This window comes from Apus apus, chromosome 3, assembly GCF_020740795.1.
Source record: "Apus apus isolate bApuApu2 chromosome 3, bApuApu2.pri.cur, whole genome shotgun sequence".
Taxonomy (NCBI): domain Eukaryota; kingdom Metazoa; phylum Chordata; class Aves; order Apodiformes; family Apodidae; genus Apus; species Apus apus.
In genome coordinates, this window is record NC_067284.1 from 55,885,837 (window position 1) to 55,910,521 (window position 24,685).

Below are 24,685 nucleotides of genomic sequence, written 5' to 3' on the forward strand. Positions count from 1 at the left end.
TCTTCAATAACTCATCATAAATAACTGCACTATTTTTACCATCCTACCTTTCACTCAAAAGTCCCCATTTAGAAAAGCAAATTTGCAGAAAAGCAGAGTCTCACATGAGGCTGCTATTTTATATAGTTAAGTTTCTTATATAAAAGTTTGGGGACTTTCAGGCCAGTAAAAGGAAAACACAGCCCTTAATCATATGCTCATTTTCCAACAAAGTTACAGCAAGGAGCTTGAACTAAAAATAGAATATGTTTTTGTGCATTCCTCCTAGCCTGTCAAACTTCAGGAGGGCTCTAGTTTCCAAATAGAATAACCATCAGTGGATAGAAATGTACCTTTTTTGTAGTCTGCATAGTTAGAAAGTAACTTGGAGACACATTTTAAATAGGTAATTTCAAAGTATGCAAGATTACACAATGTAGCTTGAAGAAAAATGCTAATCCCCTTTATCCTTAAGTATATCTATATTCAAGACAAATAAAATGTTTTTTCAACATACAACTTTAACAACATTGCCTCTTCATACCAAGAGAACAATTTTAATAGCATTTTAAAGTTGGTTATTCACAGATAAGCCTGCAATCACTACATCAGGTCTCTTAACATACAAAATAATTCAATACAACCTTGCCTGAGTGAAATTATCAGGATTAGATGGCTAAGTAATTCCACCAGTACCATCCCCAGCAAACACCCTTCTGACAGGCCATTTTTAAGTATAACCTAAGAAAGATCTAAGAAAGAAAATGTTCCTGCCAGCAGTGAGTACTTGAGGGAGGGATTCATAAACTCTGTGCACAGATATGGACTACTTGACAGATCAAGCTACTGCCATGAAAGCTAGTCTCTCTCCATGTGCTCCTACTATCCATCACTGCCCATTACATGTATTACATCTGACAGACCATGGTGGTAAGTGCCTCACTAAATTACGAGACAAGCAACACAGTGGGAAGAAAATCTGGAGGGTTATAATATACAGAACAAAATCCAACCTAACATCATCAGATTTACAAAGGGTGGAGGGGGGGTGTGTGTACAGCATGAATAACGCAAGAATTTTACACAAATCAGGAGTTGCAAAAATACTAATAACTTGCTGGAGGTGGGCTTATCTTAGACTTCAGTTTGTCCTAAAAAAGAAAAACATGAGCTGCCCCCTATTGCTGTAAGCATGCATGCCCTCTTTCCCCCAGTAAAATTACCGATGGCAAAAAGCAGCACAGGATGTCTGTGTGTCAGACAACATTAATCCTACATGCTTTGTCTACTGTGTAAGAAAATACCACGTTCACGTGGAAGTATGCAAAGCCACAAGCTACTGCATTTTTCAATTGTGTGATAAAAGCACCAGCAGAGAAAACTGATGTCTGTGCAGGTATTTATCATACCAAATGCAGACAAGCTGTGTCATACCTCCCTTCCAATGGACTGTCATGAAAGGAAATGCTTAATATGTTAAAGATGTCTGAGAAGTCAGACCAAACCCATGAGCTAGACACACAGATGAAGGGCACGTTCCAAAATTAAAAAAAAAAAAAGGCATATTACACAAGATGAGCTTCATGCCAAAGCTGTACTTAAAGATCTAAATTAGTAAAAACCGTGTGTAAACTGTAGACACTGAGACTCAAAGATGACCTCACTACTGTGTTACCCCAAGACAACCAAATCAACATTCAAGAAAAACACACCCAGATTTCTTCAAAAGAGCAGAGATCATTTTGTTGTTTGTTTTGTTTTTTTGGTTTCTTTACTTCTGATCCAAATTTCTCCAAGTAATTAAGCATGGAACTGCATCCCTTATGAGTTTCCACTAAGTTCAAACTCAAATTTTTTCCTCAAAATTCTATACACTCCTGAAAGATTATTATTCAGTGCTAACCAATAAACACCCCAGAAAAACATTCTGTAGCTATTTTCTTTACATGTATATGTTACAGAGTCTTGACAATGTGAGGTCTCATTACAAAAAGCCTAAGAAGTGTATGTATAAATCAAACCTTCCCTGTGAAGGAAGGAAATCACCTTTACAATCACCATGGGATATGCACTGCAAGAATATGAAGCTTTTATGAAAATAAAATGAAGTCTGAAGGAAAATCTTACTGTGATTTTAACTTTATAAAATAACACCTTGAGAAAGGCTTGGACTTTTTCTGTAATACAGCCATTTTCCATTATCTCTTAGCACTCTTAAAACAGTAATTTCAAAAATGAGTGTCTAGGTATCTATTGCTTTCTAAATTAATAGTAACATTATATTCAACACAATCATTAGCTGCTGTAAACCTTGCATGAAATTACAAGCTGATTTTCAGTTAGTTATAGCACACACCAAAGCATATAACCTTCTTTTCTCTCTATCACAGCAGTCTTACTATTCACATTATAGTAAAACTTTTTACATCTAACTGAGCACACAAAGGTCTGGTACCCAACACTGAGAATTATCAAAAAACATCAGATTGACACAATGTTCTTACTTTTAGCAGTTCAAAATAATGAAGACAGTGGTAAACAGGGGCAAGGAGCAGCCGGGGTAGAACATACTGCACAGCTTCTTTAAAGCCTTCACCTATTGACTAGAAACAAAGTAAGTTTCAGTCTTAAAACTATGAATGTATTGAAGCAACAATACCATGCAATTAAAATTGTAATATCAATAGTATGATTTACTTAAAAGGAAGTTACCTGTAAATAAAATGCTGCTCCTGGCTTTGACAATTGACTTAGAAAATGATCATGAAAACCAGGTCGCAAAATATCTTGCGCATATGATTCATATGGATCAAATGCTAGTTCCTAAGAAGAAATACAGAAGAATTTTACAAAACCGATTTAATATCTAAGCTTCATATTTCTTAAAGAAAAAATATATAGTCGACATAGGAAAGACTTTTCTGCATCCTTTTTCCAAAACACGTATAGAGAAGGATCAATAATTTTACATGCACAGGGTCATGGAATAACTCAGTCTGGAGGAGATCTCTGTTCAACTGGTCCAATGACCTGGTCAAACAGGGACTCAACTCAGGGAAAAAAGTCAGATCCAGCACCAAGGATAGCTGAAGTTGTTCAGGTCCTCATCAGGTTAAGTTCAGAGTACCTTCAAAGGTGGAGGCATCAAAACCTCTCTGAGCAGCCTATTCCAATGTTCAGTTGTTCTCATTGCAGATTTTTTCCCACCACTATCTTATCAGGATTACCCTTTTTAAGCATTTGCATGCTCTCTCTCATTTCACCTCACAGTTCTCTACAGTAAGAGTCTGCCTCAGTCTTTTCTATACTTTCCCTTCAGGCAACTGAAGACAGAAATAAGATCTCCTTCCTCAGACTTCTTTTTTTTAAGACTGAATAAATCCAGCACTCTGAACTTTCTTTGTACATCATGGGCCTCAACTCCTTAATCATCCTGGCAACCCTCACGTATAACCATATTTTGTACTAGAAAGACCAAAACTGGACATAGTATGACAGATGTGGTCTCGAGTGCTACACAGAAATGATTCCTTAACCTGCTGGCTACAGTTTTCCTAATGTAACACAGTAGGCAGTTAAGTCTTCACTGCTGATTCTGGAGGATCTCCAAGCCCCATTGAGCAGTACTGCTCCTCAGTCAGGCAGCTGGACCACTGCATGGAGTTTTCTGGTCCCATGTGCAGAACTTCATGTTTGCCTTTACTTAGCTCCATGAGGTTCCTGTAGGTCCATTTCTCCAGCAGGTCCACTTCTCCAGCCCCTCAAGAAGTAGCTTTGTTGTCCTGTGTCCCCCCCACCATTTGGCATCATCAACCAACTTGATGAGGCACACCTTCTCCCCATAATGCATACTGACATGAAACAGTGTCAGCCCCCTAAGGAATTCCACTAACCACTGGCCACCAGATAGATAGTCCTTCAAGCCTGTCAGTCCAGCCAATCTCCCACTCACTCCATAATTCAACTAGCTAGTCTACAGTAAGGATACTATGAGAAGCAAGGCCTGCAGCACAGTTTAAGTTCAGAAAAGGTATATTAACTGCTTTTATATTTGCCCAGTCATCTCCCTTAAAAAGCAATCTAGTTGCTCAGGTACAGTTTTACCTTTGAAAATCTGTACTGGCTGTTGCCAATCACTTTCTAGTCCTTTGTATGGGTAGATGTGAATTCCAGAAAGATTTACAAAATCTTCTTAGGGACTGAGAAGAGGCTGACCTAGTTTCCAGGATTCTCCCTCCTGAGTCTCTTTGAGATTGGGCATAACACTTCATTTCCAGTCACTGAAGAACTCCACAATTCACCACTAAATGTCAGGAATCCTAGATGGTGGCTTTTCAATTACATTACCCAGCTGCCCTAGCATCCTGTCCTGATCCAAAGACTCGCATATATGTACCTTAGATCAACGGTATCTAACTTGATCTTTGACTTCCACCTCTTCCCTCAACCTTTGGTAGCAGGCCTACCTGAGAAACCTAGAAGCACATCTTGCCAGTGAAGACTGAACAAAGGAGACTGACTACCTCAGTCCATTCCATGTCCTCCAGCACTGGACCTCTTACCCCATGAGCAAGATAGCAGTATTTTCTACCACCTTTTTTTCATACTATTTTACCTACACAAATCCTTCTTGCTTTGCTTCACATTCCTCACAAAGTTTAACTCCAGCTGAGCTGCAGCCCTCTTTATACTGTAATCACCTGCATAGACAATGTTTCTAAGTTCCTCTCAGGAAGCCCGTGTTTCTTTTTGAATCATAGAATCATTTCAGTTGGAAAAGACTCTTAGGAGCAGCAAGTCCAACCCTTACCCTCTCACTGCCAAGTCCACCACTAAACCATGTCTCTAAGCACCACCTACATGACTTTTACATACCTCTAGGGATGGTGACTCAACTACTTCCCTGCGTAGTCTGTTCCAGTGCTTGATAACCCTTACAGTGAATAATTTTCTTCCTAATATCCAACCTAAACCTCCCCTGTAGCAACTTGAGGCCGTTTCCTCTCATCCTACTGCTTGCTACTGGGGAGAAGAGACCAATCCCCACCCCGTTACAACCTTCTTTCAGACAGCTGTAAGAGAGCCATGAGGTCTCCCCTCAGCCTCCTTTTCGCCAGACTAAACAACTCCAGTTCCCTCAGCTGTTTCTCACAGCTGTTTCTCACCCTAGACCCTTCACTGGCTTTGTTGCTCTTCTTTGGACACACTCCAGCACCTCAATGTTGTTACAGTGAAGGGTCCATGTTTGGTTAAAAAGGGAATTCCAAACTGCACTTAACCTTGCCTCCTGCTACACCTACTCTTTTTCTTAGGGACTGAGAATGCATATTCCCTGCACTTTTGAGAATAAACCATCTATCCTGAGCCTTTCCTATGCTCAAGGCAGCCACCGATGTGAACTTGCCTTCCAATTCACTGAAAAAGCTAAGTCTGCTCTCCCAGAGCCCAGTGTCTTCAGTCTGTTTATCTCCTGAACTTTTCTCAGGAGCTTAAACTGTACCATACCTACCATTAGCTACAATGTTCCTGCTAGTTCTTCCCTGTTCAAGAGAAAGAAGGGTAGCCCCTTTTACAGTTGAATCACTGGCATGTGCCATAAAAAACTGTCCCCAGAGCCCTCCAGAAATCTTTTGGATTACTTGAACAACAGTAAGTGGTCCACCCAGCAGATGCCAGGAAGGTTATTCTCCCAAGAGAACCAGGGCCTACGATAAGGAGATGATTCCTCCTTGTTTAGAGAAGGTTTAGTCCACTTGTCAATTGGGCAGTCTTTGCTTTACAGAGGCTTGACCACAACAGTCTTTTGCTGGCCTCCTCCTCTGATCCTGATCCCGATCCCAAAACCATTCAACCAGCTCATCAATCATTCCATAACAGAGCTCCATGTATTTGAGATGATCTTTCGTTAAGCCTCCTGGCCTCACTTTCCCCACTTGTCTTTCCTGAGTGCCTATATTTGTTCATACAGCTCTCCATCATGCACCTCTTCCTGCCACATCACTAATTTCAGTCACATGACAGCTCTGCAACTGTACAGATGCTCAGATCCTCCAATCTGTACATCAACACAAGCCTACTGGGCAAATAGACACTTCAGATGAGCCTTTGGTCAACCTACCTTCTCAGGAGGAAGGTACAAGAGCCTTTGCTGTCAGGCTTTTTTGTTATGCACGTCCCCTTCTCTTCTCAATTCTTCAATCTCCAAGCTTTGGTCTCCATCCACTAACAAGTCTAGATCAAAAGCCTTCCTCACCAGCAAGCCAGTTGGCAAAAAAGCCCCTTTTCCACTTTGTCCTTCCACAGCAATTCTGATCTACAGACGATTTACTGGATATCTCCATTTCTGTTGAAGTCCAACCTCAGGTGGTTGGCTTCATTCCCCTCTCCCACCTGTACTCTCTAAAGTCTAAATAGCATGAAGAAAATGGAAGTTTAGAGACTAAAAAGATAAAAGCACTCTCAAAAATGGTCAGTCTATTCATCATGATGGGGCCAGAAGAAAAGATCTCAACCTAAACAAAGGCAGCTAGAACAGAGATGTACTTAGCATCTAAGTGCAAGTAACTAAACCACATATAAATAGCAAAAAAAAAACCCTCAAAGATTTTTTTACCTCAGCCATGTCTTCAAAACAGCTGCCTACTAGCGGATGAGGACTACCTTCATCTGTCATTTCAACAGTGTCTTCTATATGACCCAGCAACTTCACACTAAGTTCATGAATGTCCGATATACGACTAAATATATTTTCCACATCCTACAAAAAGCAACAGAACCAGACAAAAATCAACAAAGAACCAGACAATTTCTTAGAGGAAGAATGCTACATGCATATCTGTTATGATATAGAAGTAAGCAAACAGAACTAGATTCTGAATATATTACAGACTTTCTGTGTAACTTATAAAAAATAATATAATTTATTTTTAAAATTACTATATATGTATAAATATAAAAAAATACAATGACTAAAACATGGTAAAGTATAGAGACAAATTTTATATTACAGGCCTACAAGTGAATATCATAAACAGAGTGGATTTTTTTCCACAGTTCTACAAAATCAGAGCTTTCTCACAAGTGCTCCTTTACTATTTCCATTTTAGAACTCAAGACAAGTGCTTCCTCTGCTACTGATATGTTAAACTTGACAATAGCTTTGCTTTGGAAGTATTAATCTAGATGTATAGATTATTATAATAGGGTTTTTTTTTTTGTTTGTGGTTTTTACAGTACTTACATGAGATGAAAACAGTTTAGAGTTGGAGGCATATGGCTCTCTAAAGACTCTGATAATGAGATTTAGTTCCCTTATATATTGTCGAACCTCTGCCATAAATGACTTCACTAGGTCATAATAGGTTTGCTCCCCTGAGGTGGAGGGTTCCTCATCAGATAAAGTTAGTGCACTTAAATCTTCTACATCCTGATGGAACATATCCATTAATACCTAGGCAGCAAAGAGGAGAAAATCCACAAAATGAGAACAACTTATTTTCAAGACCTACCAGTAAGTTACCAGAAAAGGAAATCTATTATTGCAATGAAATCAGACTGATCAGCAGTAAGATTTATGTATTATTCTGCAGTTGGCTGAGCATTATAAAAGCAGTATCAATTGCAATGAATTCGCAAGTCATTAATTTCAGCAGCAATATCTGAAGAATTCCCAGTCATTTAGACCAATCCTCGCATCTCTCCAATAATGTGTTCCTAAAATAAATTACAATTTTTTAGAGGTCTATGAAGTTACAGACATATTTAGTTGTATTGTATTATGCTGAATTAGTCATATGTAATCTAAGTTTCTGAGATACTATATTACTTGGTCAAAAAATGCACACATTTTGGTTTTTCACCTTCAGCTTTAACAAGAAATCACAAATTATCTTACTCAGAACCCTGTAACTTATCTGTGATTAACACTGCCCTGCCCATATACCATACATGGCCTGAATTCTCTTTTTGTTAAAATAGACCCTTGAGGAAGGGTACCAGCTTCAGAAAAGGTGGCAGTCACACTGCAGGACTACACAGACAAAATGACCTCTAAAGCTATGAATACCAGAGGTCCCAATTAATACCCAAGAAAGGCTGACCAAACACAAGGAATTAATAGTTCAAACTTCAAGAAAAGTGGAGCACTGAACACTTCTTCCAAACATGGTATCTGAGCCAGAAGTCGTTACAATGACTTAGCAAATGGCAGAGATACCCCACTTTGCGTTGTTTCCATGATACTCAGATAGTATCTTAAAGACAAACTAAATAAGTTGACAGCAAATTAGTAAAAGGCATCATAATTTGAAGTATCCTTAGCAGAAAGAAAATCTAGAGGGTCCACAAACAATTTGCAATTATGTAGCAAATCTTAATACACCAACATCAAGTGTAGTTCAACGTACATGATGACTTTGTCCTGGGACAGACAGATGAGACAGTATTTATAAACAAATCCTCCTCTCTTCCAGGAAGAAATGAAATGTATCAAACAATACATGTGAACTTCAAAATAAATGAAAACTTAAGTGCTGCTTGCTGGTCTCTTTTCCGAACACATGGAGGTGAAGCCTGTCAATCACTTAGGAAAAAACTGCAGGATCAAAGCTGTAAAGGCTCCTCTGAGAACCACAGAAGGAAAGGCTCACACATGAAACACGAACTATAGTTCTTAAAATGACAGAAAACAGAATGAACAAGTGTTTTTCAAATAATTCTAAAACTGAAGATCAAGAATTAAACTTCTGAATGAGCCACAACAAACATGGCATTTACCCTGGTATTTATAGAATAAGTCTTCTTTCTTTAAAGCATGTTACAGGCACTTCTCCAGAAGACATGTCATTTAACCAAGATGCTGACTATGGATACTACACAAATGAACTATTCTGCGAGAAAATATTTGAGGATTTGTAACTTCAAGAAATGGTCTGGTAGCTTCATCAGACTTAAATGCTGGAAGAAACAAACCTAAGAGCAGACATTCTTCACTCAGGTCTTGTCCTAACAGTCCTCAAAAATACATGTCTAGTGAGAAGGGAAATCAGTGCACAGCAGGTTACTTCTCCCTGTGATTCAAAGGTCCCTGCTACATACCCTGGTGTCCTAAGCTTCTCTGAAAGCAGAAAAATGGACTTTTTGCATTAAGACTGACTTCTTCTGAAGCTCTAAGAACAGATGGTGAGCAATCTTTTATAGCCAGTCAAAGTACATGGAAATCAGCTTATAAGGAGAATCCAGCTAATTCTGGGTAATGGGACACTATAGGGCTACTACTGTAGGGAATTACGTTGAATAATGCAGGTATTCAAGGAGGCCCCAACATTTGTAACTCTACCTCACAGATGCAGTTCTAGCACACACTGGAGCTAGAAGATTCCAGGTTGAATTCATGTAGTGCATCTCTCACTACTGTGAAATCCACAAATAACTATATGCCAGATATTGACTTTAGAGCAATCGGAAGCATGAGTAGAGAGTAGAAGAAAAGCAGCTTGCATTTTAATGGAGTTTGTTTTTTGCAGACAAAGCAAAATTTTCCAGATGGATGGATGGCACAATAACAAGTGTGAAAGAGCCTGGGGAAAAAAAATGGCATACATGGCCAAGAAACTGTTCTGATTGTTTTGTTTCAAAAACTAAAAACAAGCAGAACATGTTATGGATATGAACATAATATACTATGAAGTCTCTCAATGCAACTGGAAAGAAAATACCTTGGGAGCACCTTTTAATGGCTTGATCTGCTGAGGCAGTCAACCAACATGTCTGCTTTAGAGCCTTTCATCTGCATGCCTATCAAAGAGTTTCTCCAATGTAAGACAATGGAAGTTTCTAAATCAACTTTATCACAGCTCTTCTGCTCACCCTTCCTAGACAGAAAGAAGCAGCCAGCAACAGCACTTTTTCCTGTTGTTATTAAAGCATACACCCTGAAACCCTGCCGAGGCATAGATGATCAAAGCAAGAGCGACCAAAATGTCCTGACTGAGAAGTACATGACCCTTGAGACTTCAAAATACCTTAAGAGAGAGTAGAGAAAGGTGAAAAGGTAGGATGAAAAAAGCAAGTAGAAATGAGACAAAGGCATTTATTGAAACAAAGGCATCCTAACCCAAGACACTGATTAACACAGACCAAGACAAAATACTGAAAAGAGGTGATTAAAATGAAAATTCCTAGACTTCAGCAAGATTAAGAGATCCTTAAATGCGACCAGTTAGATTAACTTCACGTTTTGTTTTGTAAACAACAGAAAATTTCAGATGCTAATGAAGTGGCCACAGAAGTTAAGAATACAAAGGCAACTGAAAGAGAGACAAGGGACCTTGTTCTATCAATGCTGGAAAGAGGTCATTCCTATCTGAACCTAATGAATCTTCTGAAGCTACAGGACTACTGTCAGATAAAAAAAATGGACTGCTAAGGAGGATTAGGCTGAGATGCTAATGCAGGTGGATTTTTATTTTAAAATGCTAGAACACCAGAATACTACTTCTTACATGCACCATAGTCTTACTTATTTTAGGAGACTATCAAAGCTTATTTTCAGTCTTCTTTTTTCAAGCTACAAAATTAGGTTCCACTATTACAGCTTATGAATGTTAAACTTTTATGTTAGTGCTGCTGCACAATATTTTTTACAGCATTCCCACATTACTGAGATTAAGCAAGTTATATCAAAATGAAGAGACAACTATTGATATGCACAAGCAACAGCTCTGTAAGCTCAGTTAGCTTTTTGGTAGCTTCGCTCCATTACTGGAACTGTATTTTAGGGCAGTAATTTATTTTTTCAAAGGTAAAACACTTGATGTACTCAATAAAGAACAGACATCACCATCTCAAAACTTCATTAGAAATTCTAGTTAACATGAGAAAGAAGAGCCAGGCTTACCTTATCAGCACACATTGCGACTTTAATATCTTGTTTTGTAATCTCATAATGTCTTATATTCCGCACATAATTCCCAACCAATTTTAAGATGTCTGCAGAAATGTACTCTAATACTGCCACTATGTAAACAGACACTTGGTGGTCAATTTTGTAGCCTAGAACTTCCTGAAATGGAAAAAAAATAAGTGTTTCGCTCTTAGTGAAATATACACCATAGGTTGCAACTAAAACCAGTAATTTTAAGATCATACTCAATCACCACATACCCAGTCTATTTTAGTAACAGAAACACAGGAGTCTAGGCTTAGACAAGGAACTGTCATTGTAGATGCTGCTCAGTAACTGTAGAAGTGACAACAGCAAACAACTGTCCCAAAAACCTTACTTAAATACTCAGGGTTATTTCCAGAAGTTTCTTGAGCATGTTATTAGTCATGCAAAACAAAACAAGAATAATCAAATTCATCGCAAATGAATTCTTGGCTTTGTGTGTCCAATAGAGAACAACTTTTTAAGTGAAAATAAATAAATGCAATTAACTGAATTGAAACACTTAAAATAAAACTATATACAAGACACAGATAACTTTATTCCTTTTTGCTTACACTCCAGGCAGCATACAGACACATGGAACAGAGTTGTCAACTTCTAATTGCACTGTAAAAGCAAGATGACATCACTGCTTACCTTCAGTAAGGGATGGATTTTTTCTACTGGGAGAGATAACGGATTTCTTCGTTTCCTCTTCTCAATTGCAGACTGGGCATCAGCTATTGCCCACTTATCAATGGGATGGGGAAAACTTTTTTGAACACGATCCTTGGGAAAAAAACAGGACTAGAGGGTAAATGCACAATCTGAACGAGTTTAGCAATATTGTTACATTATCAAATTGCTTTCCACTGCTTAACACAAAAATGTTTGTTAATGTTAGTATTTAAACTATAAAAACCTGTACAACGTGCATAAATTTTATAATTTTGGTATGTGCTTCTCATACATTCATAAAACTGTATCAGAGTATCATTATTATAAAATAATCTAGTACTCAACATTTGAGAAATGCCAGAATAAAGTTGTCATAGCAGGCACAATCTTCTCCCCTTGTGCACATGCCTGGTAATTCAGCATTTAAATACAAGACAACACTTCACCCTAGCACTTTATTCCCTGTTCAGAATACTCACTAAATGAGACGATATGAGTTTGTTTCACCTTTACTGATCAGCACGTGGTCCAGACTATATACATGCAAACTGCTCTGACAATAGCAGTGAATATAGTAGGAAAAGAGAATGTCCAACAGTAACCACATCATTTCATAGTCTACAGACCATATATACCCCAGTTTCTTTACTCTTTCCAGCAGTCAGGGTTCTTAAGGACATCCACATGCTCCTATGCACTGAACAACTCTCCTGCTAGAACTCACACACAGGTCTCTGGAGGTTCAAAACCATCACCTTTTTTTGATAGCCCTGGTGTTCAGAAATGCTAGAAATCTAATGTACCAGATAACTTCTTATTTTATTTTTTCAGACGACAGTTCCCACTATTTGGGTTGCAAGTGTTCACTTATGTAAGTACGACCCCCAACTGAGCAACCATGAAAGGAAGACGGAGTCAATGATCACTTAAAAAGAGCTAGTACAGGAGAAGGTATACAAATGAAAACTTTCTGACAAAAAACTGGAACAACAGAATTCTACAAAGATAGCACTGAATGTTCCAAAGTACAGGCTTTTCTTCTTCTCCCCCCATCATAACATTCCTGCAAAAGTAGAGATCCTACCCCCTTTCCCCCCAAAAATTCACTATCTAATACCAATTCACTCTACTAACATAGTCCAGCCTTTTGACTGAACAATGAATGTAGGTGTCCTGGGGAAAAATAAATGTGTATGACCATATAATTAAAGACAGCATTGTTATGTATAAACACAAAGGGGGTAAACTGAGGTTGCCTGGTCATCTAATTCTTGCATTTCTCATCCTGACTTCACAGTCAAAAGACCTGTAATGCAACACTATGTGTCAAATTTTTTGGTAGTATTGTTTAAAATACAGCATTAAACAATATTCCACAAACCTCCTGTCTCTTGAACTGCCAGACCATAATCATGTTAAAAAAAAGGTCAGTCATTAGAAGGGACACTGGAACACCATTAGAGGTGTCAGTATTTAAAAGATAAGAGGGAGGATTCAATGAAAGAATCTTTATCTCGGAGACAGCTACCTGTTCTTTTTTAAAGGCTTTTTTGTTGTTGTTTAGATTTGTTTTCCTATTAGTCCAGTGTCTCCAGAACATGAGGAAGTTGCATCTTGTCTTGTTATACAACCTGGCATAGGCACAGCCCCCCCGAGTACTGGACACCAACAGGCACACTGCACATGGAGTCTGCAGCTTGGCCTGAGGTCTTCAAATCATGGTTAAGCACAAAGGGCTACCAAGTTATTCATGGGCTTAGAAGCTTAACTCAATTAACTTAATTTGTTTCTCAAATAGAGAAACTCTTCTCAAATCAAGCCCTCTTCTCAAACATCAAACTGCTTTTCTGAGCGAGAGAGGTTGCAGATCTTTGAAAAGGTAAGAGAAAAGGTTTCTATATAGATGAAAGAAGTGTTTCTCAGCCCCTTCTGAGAAAGTGACTGAACTATTTTTGTTAAAATTTCTGGCATGGAGCCTAATTCACCATGTTGAGAAAGCAGCACAGAGCCTCATACTAAGCAGCTATAGGTTGCATGCAGTATCAATGGGGAAAAACAGTCTTCTGAAAGGAAACAGCTTTATGTACACAAGTCACACTCACCAACTATTATATACTATTACAGATCAGAGATTTACTGTGCGTTGAACAACAAATTAAATTGATAGGGAAATCAGCTACTGGGTAACTCAGAAGTATTTATGCAGAAGGTTCTGCTACATAAAGATACATCATTCCTGCTTTCATTTTTACACTGTGAAATGATTAATATATTAACTTTTCATGTAACAGTTAACGTAATTACGGATTTGTAATAATTATTCTCTATACCTCTACATCCAGAAAACTTCTTGGCTGGGCTTGACACAACATATTTAACAACTGGAGAATTAACTCCTCCACATATTGTAATGCATCTTCAGTAGAGGAAAGTTTAGGATGGACTTGCACCTGAACCTATAGGAAATAAAAGAATTAGATTTTTGAGTTTTGCACTTTGCCAAAACAGATGCCTTACTTGAAGGAAAAAAAAAAATTAAAAAAAAAAATTATGAGCCTAACAGCTCTGAAAAATCCAAACCAAAACATAGCTCTATTAAGGCACACCAGATGAACGTGAGTGAAACACTCACCTACACCCAATAGAAATACAAATCTCAAATGTTAAATGTACTCACATTGTTGTAAGTGACGTTTAATGCCAAGAAAACAGCTAATTAATAACAGTGCTTAGCAGTGCAATTAGGAAAACTGTCAAAAAACTCTGCATATGTTTAACTTTCTCCACTAGCTCTTAAGCCGCTGTTGGTATAAGACATTCCAAACATGGGGTTTTCTCCATTTTACAACTCACTGTTCTTCACTTAAACTTTAATAATGAAATACAAAACTTATTTTACAGAGAGAGCAGTACAGAAATAGCATTTATTTCAGTAGTACATAGCCTTCAAATTATTTAATACATTCTCCACTAGCCCTCACTAAAATAAGATTAGTTTAGAAGTTTGTTCCCGTACTGATTTTTCAGAAAGATGTCCATCCCTAGAGTGAAAAAAACACTTCAAAAAAAGCCACAGTGTTGTCCTGGCATTAAGTGGCAGTTCAGAGGTTTTGAAAGTCTGGTCCCCATACATTCACTTGCACAGAGTCACATAATCATAGGGGTTGGAAGGAACATCTGAAGATCATCCAGTCCAACCCCCCTGCTGCAGCAGGAACACCTAGGGAAGATCACACAGGAACGCGTCCAGACGAGTCTTGAAAGTCTCCAGAGAAGGAGACTCCACAACCTCTCTGGGCAGCCTGTTCCAGTGCTCTGTCACCCTCACAGTAAAGGGGTTTCCCCTCATGCGAAGGTGGAACTTCCTGTGTTGTAGGTTGGTGCCCATTTCCCCTCGTCCTATCACTGGGCACCACTGAAAAGAGATTGGCCCATTCTTGACATCCACCCTTCAGATATTTGTAGGCTTTTATAAGGTCCCATCTTAGTCTTCTCAAGAAGACTTCGTATGACAGATGTGCCAGTCCCTTCATCATCCTCATAGTCATCTGTTGGACTATTTCTAGTATATCCCTATCCCTCTTGAACTGGGGAGCCCAGAACGACAAAATACTCCAGATGTGGTCTTATGAGGGCGGCGCGGGGGAGAGCCTCCCTTGACATGCTGGCCACACTGTTCTTAATACATCCCAAGATACTACTGGCCACAAGGGCACATTGCTGCCCCAGAGATAACTTGTTGCTCACCAGGATGCCAATGTCCTTCTCCATGGGGCTGCTTTCTAGCAGGTCAAAGCCGAATCTATGTCATAAGCGTCTGTAAATTCTCACTGGTATAAATCCAACTGTAGCATGATCCTCCTTGCTCCTCCCATTATTTTTTCAGTCATTTAAACCTCTGAAACAAACCTCCAGTATAGCTTTCCTTTGCTCTTCCACAGCTCACAAAATAGTGCAGTTATAACCAGTTACAAATTTCAGGTATGCAAATCTCAGTGCTTCAGAACTTAGGCAGTTTCACCTCAATCCTACACTGATGGCAAGCAGACCAGACCAAACTGACTGCTAACTTTTGCCAACGCATCTTTCAAGCCTCAGTTTCACCATTTTCCCATTCCACTGCACACAACTCAAATGCCTTCAGTTCCCGCAATCACTAGAGCTTAACCACCTTAAACCAAAACCCAACAATCTGTCTCATCCAAATATTAAACCCATGTCTATATTCAAATAATTGTGCCATAATTACTTAATTTCACAGCTGAGTTTTAAATCCTGTTTGCAGTTATAGTAAAAGAATTAAATGTTATGAAGTGCAAATACACAACAGCCTCAAACAGAAATCCACTTGCCTGCTAAGGCCCTCATTAACTTGTGAACTTCATGTCTGGGCACAGTCCTGGTGCTCATTTAATTGCTGTTGCGATTTAAATATGCTAGATCATGTGTTTAGTTTCTTCCAGATTGAATACCCTTATGGAGCAGAGCTTAAAGAACATTTCCTGAAGTTACTGCTTTTTTCACTTAAAAGCACTCTGGCAAAAATAGAACAGAAGAGCTTCTCTCCCTTTGACTACCTAACGCACCTAATTTGGTTATGCCAACAGTTTCACTTTTCCTAAGAACTTCACCGTGCACAGCTACAGACTGTGTTTGTAGAGGTACCCAAGTAACAGCATGCCCAGCAGTCCCAAGCATTATTTACAATTCAAACACTGACATCTGAAATACTGTACCAGCTTGGAATACCTTAACACCAGAAATTACAGACTTGCAGAAGTATTCTCTTAAAGATCAGAGCTGATCTGAGCTGCCTGGAAGATAATGCCTTTAATGTTTTTGTTTTATTTTGTTTTGTTTTTTTAAAGCAGAATTGAATAAATCTGTATTACATGATCTCTACAGTACACTCCAGCACTTTGTATTTTGAGAAGTGCTAAATTACCAAGTCAATCCAACATTAAAAATACAGAACATGATAAACCAGAGTGATGAAGCTCTACTTTCTCCTTTTCTTGGAAAACAGATTATAGACTTAAACAGCCTCATCACGATTCTTTTTGTCTGTAACAGAGTCTACAGGAATAAGAACAAACAAAATACCACATCAGGCCGTGACACAGTCCACAATGATAACCTATTCCTAGCTAAGGAGATAAGAGTTGTAAACATTTTTCCTAAGCATTACATCATTCCTCTCAAAGGCCATCGTCTTCTGGCACTATCAATCTCTACTTTAGCAGAATATCCACCTTGGCAGAGGAAAATGTACCATTGGCTTTCAAGTGTAGTTTACTTGTACTAGGTATGTAGTAAATAAGCTTCATTGCTACTTAAGTGAAATTCAGTATCACTGAGGGTTCAAAGTCATTCGAGCACAAGCAAGAAAACAACCAGACTAACAAGGAAAATTACAGGATAGCTTGGTGTACAATTATCACAGAAATGTGTAATTTTAGTACCTGCATTACTGTAGTACCTAAAGGTTCAGACAGAAAATTCAGCAGTGTTACTTGAGGGTACTCAAAGCAAGTCCTGAGAAGTCCATTACCTAAGATATGATGCAAGACTGAGCAAGATCCAAGATTTAGTAAGAGAAGACAAGAAATGAGAACATCTGTTACCAGATATTGTCATGTGACCAGTTTCAAAAAAGATCAAGTTACCAGGCAGTTTCCATCTCTCTCATAAAATCAGCTCAGATTTTAAATTTAAAAAAACTGGGCAACCCTGCCTTATCACCCTTAAAAAGGAGTATGGCTTGAATCCCACCAGATCCTTCACTGTCCTATGTTTGGAATATGAATTATAAAATCAGGTTAACAATTTCTGAAGTGTAGTGATGTCTAGATAAGATTCTTATCAAAACAAACATTTAGTCTCTCCCTTAAATAATGACAGAACCCATCCCTCTCTTTCTAGACACACACCAAAATGTCTATCTTATGATAAGGGAACTTACTAAAAGAGCAGCTTAAGATCTTTTCACAAAACCTTCGCTTTTTCAAAATAACCCCACAAACTCTAATGGGCAAATACAATCAACATCAGCTACAAATCCTTGCCTCCATCGCTCTGCTTTCCATCAAGTAATCTGGTAGGTTTTTGGATGTTCCATCTTCTCAACCTTTTTTAAATTCTCAAAAGGGAAACAACCAGGATTCTCTTTATATGAATATAAACAAAGCCAACATTTCTTGAACAGCTTTTCATGCTCTGCTTAAGAACAAAAGCAGAAACAAGCAGTGTCTACTTAAGAAAATTTGTAGCACTTCAGGAAAATCCTTTAATATGATCACTCAGGTTTTTTTTCTCCCCCCCCCCCCCCACCCCCTCCTGTAAAATCAACAAAAGAAATGGCAACAGCCTAAAAATTAGGCAATCATAAACCTAAACTGCCAGAAAAAGTGAATGAAAATGACTAAAAAAAATGTGCATAATGAATAATAAAAAGATAAATATATCTGATCTTACTTCATAACCCTTAGCAACTTATTTTATATAAAGCTTTCTCAAACCATTCCTTTTAAACTCTACATAATAAATTAGAACAAACACTCCCACAAGCCTCATGGGAAGCAGCAGGGACCTAGAGTAAGCCCAGAAACAAGTTTCAGTTAAAGGACCACAGACTGAATGGCTTCAGCTTATACAGGGCTTGGTCTCCAACTGGTCCAACACAACAGCTCCTAGGGTGGTCACAAGATGACCCCAACCAGTGTCCTCACACTCAGCAACCCATTCTGCACTAGAAAGAGCTGTAAAATAACAGATAAGAAAGGAACAGTCCCACAGTGAATTGAGCAATCTGACTGATACTAAGCCACACTTCCCTGACAACAGTTTTCAATCACCTATTCCTCACACTGTCAGGAGGAAAAGCCTGATTTCTTTCAATCTTAAAGCTGAAAAATTTCAGCTTAGGATAAAGAACCTCTCCAAAGTCTTCCTAAAGCAACTTCACATGTTACATAAAAATGCCAGCATAATGCTTGCAAATCATCACTGACAATCAATGCAATCAGGCTCACAGTTCTCAGTTATTCTGCTAAATACAGAACATGCCAGAAAAATCTTGTGTGAAAGGTTGCAGAGAGAATACCAAACCAAGTCCCATCAGGAGCAGAAGCTCCAGAAAAGTGCAAAATTCTAAATAATAAGAAGCATCTGCTGTTGGTTAGAGAGAAATTTTTTTCTTATCTGGGCAAGACTACCCATTTACTGGGATTCTGGCAAGAACTCACAGTATGAATAAAAAAACAACACTTGCTACAGAACAACTGCGCCTCACTTCTGAGTATAGGTACTTCTGCACTGCCAGTCTTCCTTGATGGCAGCTGAAGTGCTTCTAAGAAAGTGTCTAAAGAAAGAAACCATCATATTTACCACAGCTTTTTGATAATAAAATGGAAGAAGCTGTAGAGAGACAACAGGCCAAACTGTTTTCCAAAGCACTATCGGAGAGGGTGAAATTTTACTGGTCATAAACATTTTTCTAAACATTTTCTAAACCTTTGCAGACAGTTTATTCAACACATTATTAGCAGGTTCTTTGGGGGGTGGGGAGGGAGAAGAATTTTCTTCACTTCAGTAATTCTGGAAGTCTTCCCTAATGTTACAACCCTTACTTTTACACAACATAACTTTTGTTAATCTTCCCTCAAAGACTACAAAATTACTGACAAGCAACTGTGCTAAAACACTCCAGGATGAAATAATCTATGCACAGCTTGCACAAATGAGTGTTCTCATATTCCAAGCACTCTTCTATTCTTGTACATCTCTGCCTGATATTTGGCAACCCTGCCCATGTTTTCTAATCTTGATCAACTACAAATCCAGGAAATTAATGCTAAAACAAATGTCTCGAAAATGTACAATCAACAATTCCCTGAGATTTTTGCTAACATTTCTCTTGATGTATCAAAGGAGCTGTATTACACTACACCAGCAAACATGCGAGAAAACTTGCACTGAAGACTTGAATCACAAGAGGATCAGCCAACAGAGAACCCAAAGTGATCAGAAGCTAAAGGACATTCTACAACTGCAGTGAAGCAGTGCTAAGGATAAGAAGTGCCATTCAGAACAGCAAGTGACAACTGGATTGTCATTGATTTGATGAACCAGGTAATTAAAAGTCAGGTAGAAAGATCTTTGTCAGCCACAGCTCCCTAATCACTCTATAGTCACTGAAGCAGCTTTTCCCGTCTCTTTTGCTCCATGAAAGCTACAGAAGACTGACTATACAACACACGTAGTACCTGGAAGCACACTGCCTGGAACAGTTTCCTTAAATGAGGAAGTAAATACACCTCAGCTGTCAAGCCACACCAGTCCAATCATTGACTCCAACAAATTCCAACAGCACCCCCTGTTAACTGCTCAAGTGATTCAAAACAACTTGAGGTACATAAACAGCAGAATATATATATGCTTTAAGAAAGTACTTTTTTTAAAAATCAATCACTGAATTGCTTAAGGTATCTAACAGAAAGGATTATGTGCTTTCTACTGCAGAAAACAATGTATTAGGGAAGAAGCAAGTCATGGGCATGCAGAGAAACTGACACTGCATAACCAAGAGTTATACAAGCAAGATGAAGCCATGAGGAAAGATATTTAGGAAAAGTTATTCAAAAAGTTATGACCAGAATAAAGGGTATACATTCACTAGCAAAGGAACACCAGTGTTGGAAGAGGCATCACTTTGCAGGTGTCCCTTCTGAGTCCTTTTTCCAAGGAGCATTAAAAGCCATGTATCTCCATTTCCAGCCACCCAAGAGCTCTGGCGTTTCATTTGTCTTGAATCCTCTGTCTTCAGCCCCAGCATCTCACCTTCTGTTCATCTCTGCCACTACAATTTCAGACACCAGCTGTTATTCTTACTTCCTTTTCTTGTACCTCATAATCAAGATTACTGTCTTCGGACAGCAAACAAGGATCTCTGCAACACTCTTCTTTTGCTGCTTCAAAATAACAGTGGACAAGGCAGAGGAACATCTCAGTACACGTAACTTTCTTCCTAATTGAGTGCACTGGAGTCTACCTTGACAGCACCTGAAGGAGAACTGGAAGAAAAGGGATTACATTATTAACTGAATGGTACAAGGGCTGCTCTTTGCAAATGCAGCTGTTTGGTGCAAATACACCTCTATTGTTAAAGTTCATGTCTAACAACATACAAGGCATGTTCTCCTATGAATCTGTTAATGCAGGAAGAGATTTATTCTTACTACACATTTTTTGTTTTGTTGCTTCATTTCAAACAAAAAAACAACAACAAAGTAACTCGTTGGGAAAAAGAAAGCAATTTGCAATGATTCAACAACACCTATTTTTTAAGAAAGCAATTCTGAGGCTGTAGTTTGAGCTTTGCATTACAAGCCAACTCATAGTTACAAAAGGGCAATGGTATTTTAATGATTCTGTCCACGTGTGGCAGCTTTCTCCAACAGCTGCGAACACTCCATCCTAGTATATATACTTTAACAATGTTAAATTAAATGCCATTGTCCTCGTTGGAGATACTAGTTCAACATAGATCTTCCCAAACTATTAAACCTCACTTGCAGCTATGCAGGAAATCTTCACAATCCTGTTTGTGCATCTGTCTGCTTTCAGGGTGGAGTTCAGAAAGCAGCTTGCTGTCACTACCTGAGAATGAGTGTCAGCATCTAGTCACATAACAGGGGAAACGAAGGAAAGGTTCTGCTCTAGCAAGGACAGGATGTACATAAGCTTCAGATAATCTGACTCCTACTGAGATAGCATGCTCTGGCAATTCAGCAGACAAAGCCACAAGGCACTAGTTTCCCTCCAGGAGAGTTCTGCCCTTTGACCTCACCAGCATATGCTGCCACAATCTCCACTTCACTAGTCCCACATGCTGGCCTCCAGGTACAGCCCAGGTCTTTGGCTAGTAGAGTAAGGGGTCAGTGTTCCTCAAACCCACTGGCTGCCTGCAGTATCACACCTGTCTTGCGAGCGATGGCAGATGGTTGTCAAAGGAAGTATACTGCAATCTTCATCGTTCTATCTGCCACTCAGCACAGGTATACTACTTTATGGGGCCTTTATCAGGGCTAAATGCCCTAGACAACAGTCTTGTACCTATATAAGTTACTAAAACACCCAATTTGGTTTCTCCATTAATGAAGATGCCATTAAGATAATTTAGTATTCTCATCTGCCATTTGGTTTTCCTCTAACTGAAGTATTTTTGGCTGTTCAGTAAAGCAGGTGATAATATGGACAGATTCTTAATTTCCACCTTTATAGGGACAGCAACAGGAAGCAGCAGAAGACTGCTTCTGGAGCACAGGGGGTCAACAGCCTAAGATAAGAAACAGGTGGTGATCTCATGAACTGAAGTTAAAAGACTTAAAACCTGCAAGACAGCTGCAAGTTTGAGTGTGAAGCCTTCATAACTAACTCCACCACACTTCTCCCACCCCTCTACCCACAGTAAAAAACGGGGCATACTGCACCAAAACCAAAACAACTATACCTTGCAGGGCCAGTTTGTCATCCTTGGTAGCTTGTCATCACTGTCGTCTGTTGACTTCAGACTCCAAAATTCCTGTTTCCACCAAGGACTTGATCCAACCCCTTCAGCAGGCATTGTTAATGCAGGGTGACTCCACAACCAGCTTGCCCATCAGGAAGCAATCTCGCACTTCGGATGCAGCAAGTAATTCCAAAGTCTTAGCTCATGCTTGCCTCGAATCCTCACCATACATCCTCCAGAAGTTAGCACTGAATCTCATTCCATTTGACAAACCTTTGTTATACGATAGAATAAACCATCCTCCAAAGGAATGAGCTCTCTCTCGCTGGCTGAGGCCTGGGGTAGCTCCAGTTTCCAAGCAGACATCAATCAGATGGCTGTCCAAGTGCTTACAAAGCACCACAAGAAGCAGCAAGTTGTACAGTTAGTGCAGAAGGACTGTTTCAAAGAAGTGACTACCAATCAGGGATAAGACATTAACAGTACATGCTATGGATGAGACAAGCAAGAAAGCTTCCAAGGACTGGATGATACTGCACAGTGTCGTAGGCCTCCGAGTGCATGCCCAGAAAAGCAAGGCAATAGATGGCAAGAGGAAATTAGGAAGAGATATTGAACCAGGACAACCGCAACACTTGAGACTTCCAATCCATACTGGAGGATGCAACAGTTCAACTAGCCCTAGGAGGAAGTCTTTCACGCAAAAGTTGCAGTTAATCACTGTAACTAAACAGACTCGTAAAGCGTTGCTGTACATAACTCAAAAGCATCAAGTCTTGCAGTCTGAAGCCTTGAGTTCAAGCAGGAGTGTCAGAAACCTCTTGTTTCTTAACCTTCTACTTTCTGGGCTCTGGCTGCAGAAGAGGAGCCCTCACCGTTTTGTCTCTCTCCCCAACCAATTATTTCCACACCACAGGCACAAGCTTCACCATCCCGAGGGAGCAAGACTTGCTAGTTTGTCTTAATGAAGCCTTCTCAGCAAAAAGGCATTTAAACTAAGAGAAGCTTAACTAAAACTCATTAAGCCCGAACAGTAATTAACCAAAATTTTCTCAGCAGTTCCTCATAACGATTCCCTCCCCCCTACACACACACACACACACACAACCAAGGCCGTGTCACTTCTGGGCGCCACGGGAGCCCAGCAGGAACCCGCAGCAGCGTTGCTCGCTTCCTTCTCAGCCCAGGGGGGCCACGACCCGCGTGTCCACCAACCAGCTTTTATCGACACGGCCGCGTCTGTCACAGCATCGCCCCAGCGCGGCTTCCGCGGCCGCCGGGCCCTGCTCGCACGGCACCTGCCGAGGCAGGCAGCCGCCCTACGGCGCGGCCACAGCCAGACCCGCGCCGGGCCCCGGACTCCCTTCGGGAGCGCGGGGAGCGCCAGCCGGCCCCCCTGCCCCGGCTCCGCCGAGGCGCCGCGCCGACCGCGGCCCAGCCCGCGCCCTGGCCGGGCCGCCGCGGCAGGCCCCGGGCCGAGCCCCCCGCTGCTGCCGCCCTGCCCGCCGGGCCGGGGAGCCCCGCTGACCGCTCACCTTCTTGAGGGCGGGCACGAGCAGCCCCCGCCACTTGGGCGCGTTCTCCTCGCTGAAGAACTCGTAGAGCAGCGGCTGCGCCTGCATGGTGCCGCCGGGCCCGGCCCGCTCGGAGAGGCGGGCGGGCGGGGCGGGCCGGGCGCTGCGAGGAGGAGGCCGAGGCCGCCGCCGCCGCGCCCCTCAGCGGGAGCTCGGGCTGCCCCCCGCCGCCGCCGGCAGCCCCGCAGCGGCGGGGGGAGGGGGCGGCTGCCGCATTCCCCGCCCCGGCTCTCGGTGGTCGCCCCGGTGGGGGCGGCGGGCGCGGGGGTCACGCGGCGCGTCGCGTCGCGCGGGCCGCGAGGGGCGGGGTCGGGCGCCCAGGAGCGCGAGCGCCGCCGCCGCCGCCTCCCCGCTCCCCTCGCCCCGCGCCGGCTGCGCGTGCGCCGCCCCGCCCCCCCGCGCGCCTGCGCGCCCCCGGCGGCGCGCGGCCCCGCGCCTGCCCGCCCCCTCCGCCCCGCGCCGGGCGCGGCCCCGCTCCAGCCCGCCCTCTGCCGGCGGGAGGCGGGGCCCGCAGCGGGGCGCCCCACCGCACCGCACCCGCACCCGCACCGGCACCGGCACCGGCGTGGGCGGGGCCGCGGCCCGCAGCCCCAGCTCTGCCGGCCCAGCCGGGGCTCCCGGGTGGGCCTGGGGAGGGGCCGGCGTGCTGCGGCTCCCCCGGGACCCCTCAGCCGCGCAGGGCGGGCTGCTGGCCGTGCCCACCGCGGGAGGAGGGTCCGGCAGGGGAGGAGCGGGTGCCCCACGCAGCCCTGGGGCGGTGCGGGGAGCGAGAGGGCTTTGGGTCCGTGACAGGCTGCGGTGGAGCTGGGCTGGGGCAGGCACGGCCCCTCAAGGCGCTGTCCTGGCTAGTGCCTCTGGCTGTGCCGATAGCGCAGCCAGGACTTTGCTCCCTGTAGCCCGCAGGTGATGTCGTTGCTGTCTTCTCACCAGCCTTCCTTGCCAGGGTGACCTGGAACCCGAGGAGACGGCACCTTCCTGTGACTGCCCAGAGTTGGAGGTAGTGCGGTGGGGTTATTC

At 41.6% G+C, this 24,685-nt stretch overlaps 1 protein-coding gene across 4 annotated transcripts in view; it reads right to left on the reverse strand.

Annotated features, from left to right (window-relative positions):
• SOS1 (SOS Ras/Rac guanine nucleotide exchange factor 1) overlaps positions 1–24,013 on the reverse strand; it is a 52,146-nt gene extending 28,133 nt beyond the window's left edge. The window contains exons 1-9 of one of the 4 annotated variants that reach the window (XM_051613442.1): positions 22,095–22,787; positions 20,489–20,655; positions 13,915–14,040; positions 11,564–11,695; positions 10,877–11,041; positions 7,220–7,429; positions 6,593–6,736; positions 2,692–2,802; positions 2,484–2,582 (exon numbers count right to left, since the gene is read on the reverse strand). In XM_051613442.1, the coding sequence (XP_051469402.1) occupies positions 2,484–2,582; positions 2,692–2,802; positions 6,593–6,736; positions 7,220–7,429; positions 10,877–11,041; positions 11,564–11,695; positions 13,915–14,040; positions 20,489–20,587 (1,086 nt within the window). In that variant the 5' untranslated portion in view covers positions 20,588–20,655; positions 22,095–22,787. Of the gene's footprint in view, positions 1–2,483; positions 2,583–2,691; positions 2,803–6,592; positions 6,737–7,219; positions 7,430–10,876; positions 11,042–11,563; positions 11,696–13,914; positions 14,041–20,422; positions 20,656–22,094; positions 22,788–23,629 lie in introns of those variants that run through there. The other 3 variants (XM_051613437.1, XM_051613438.1, XM_051613439.1) reach the window with 3 other exon arrangements.
• Between the last annotated feature and the right edge of the window lie 672 nt (positions 24,014–24,685).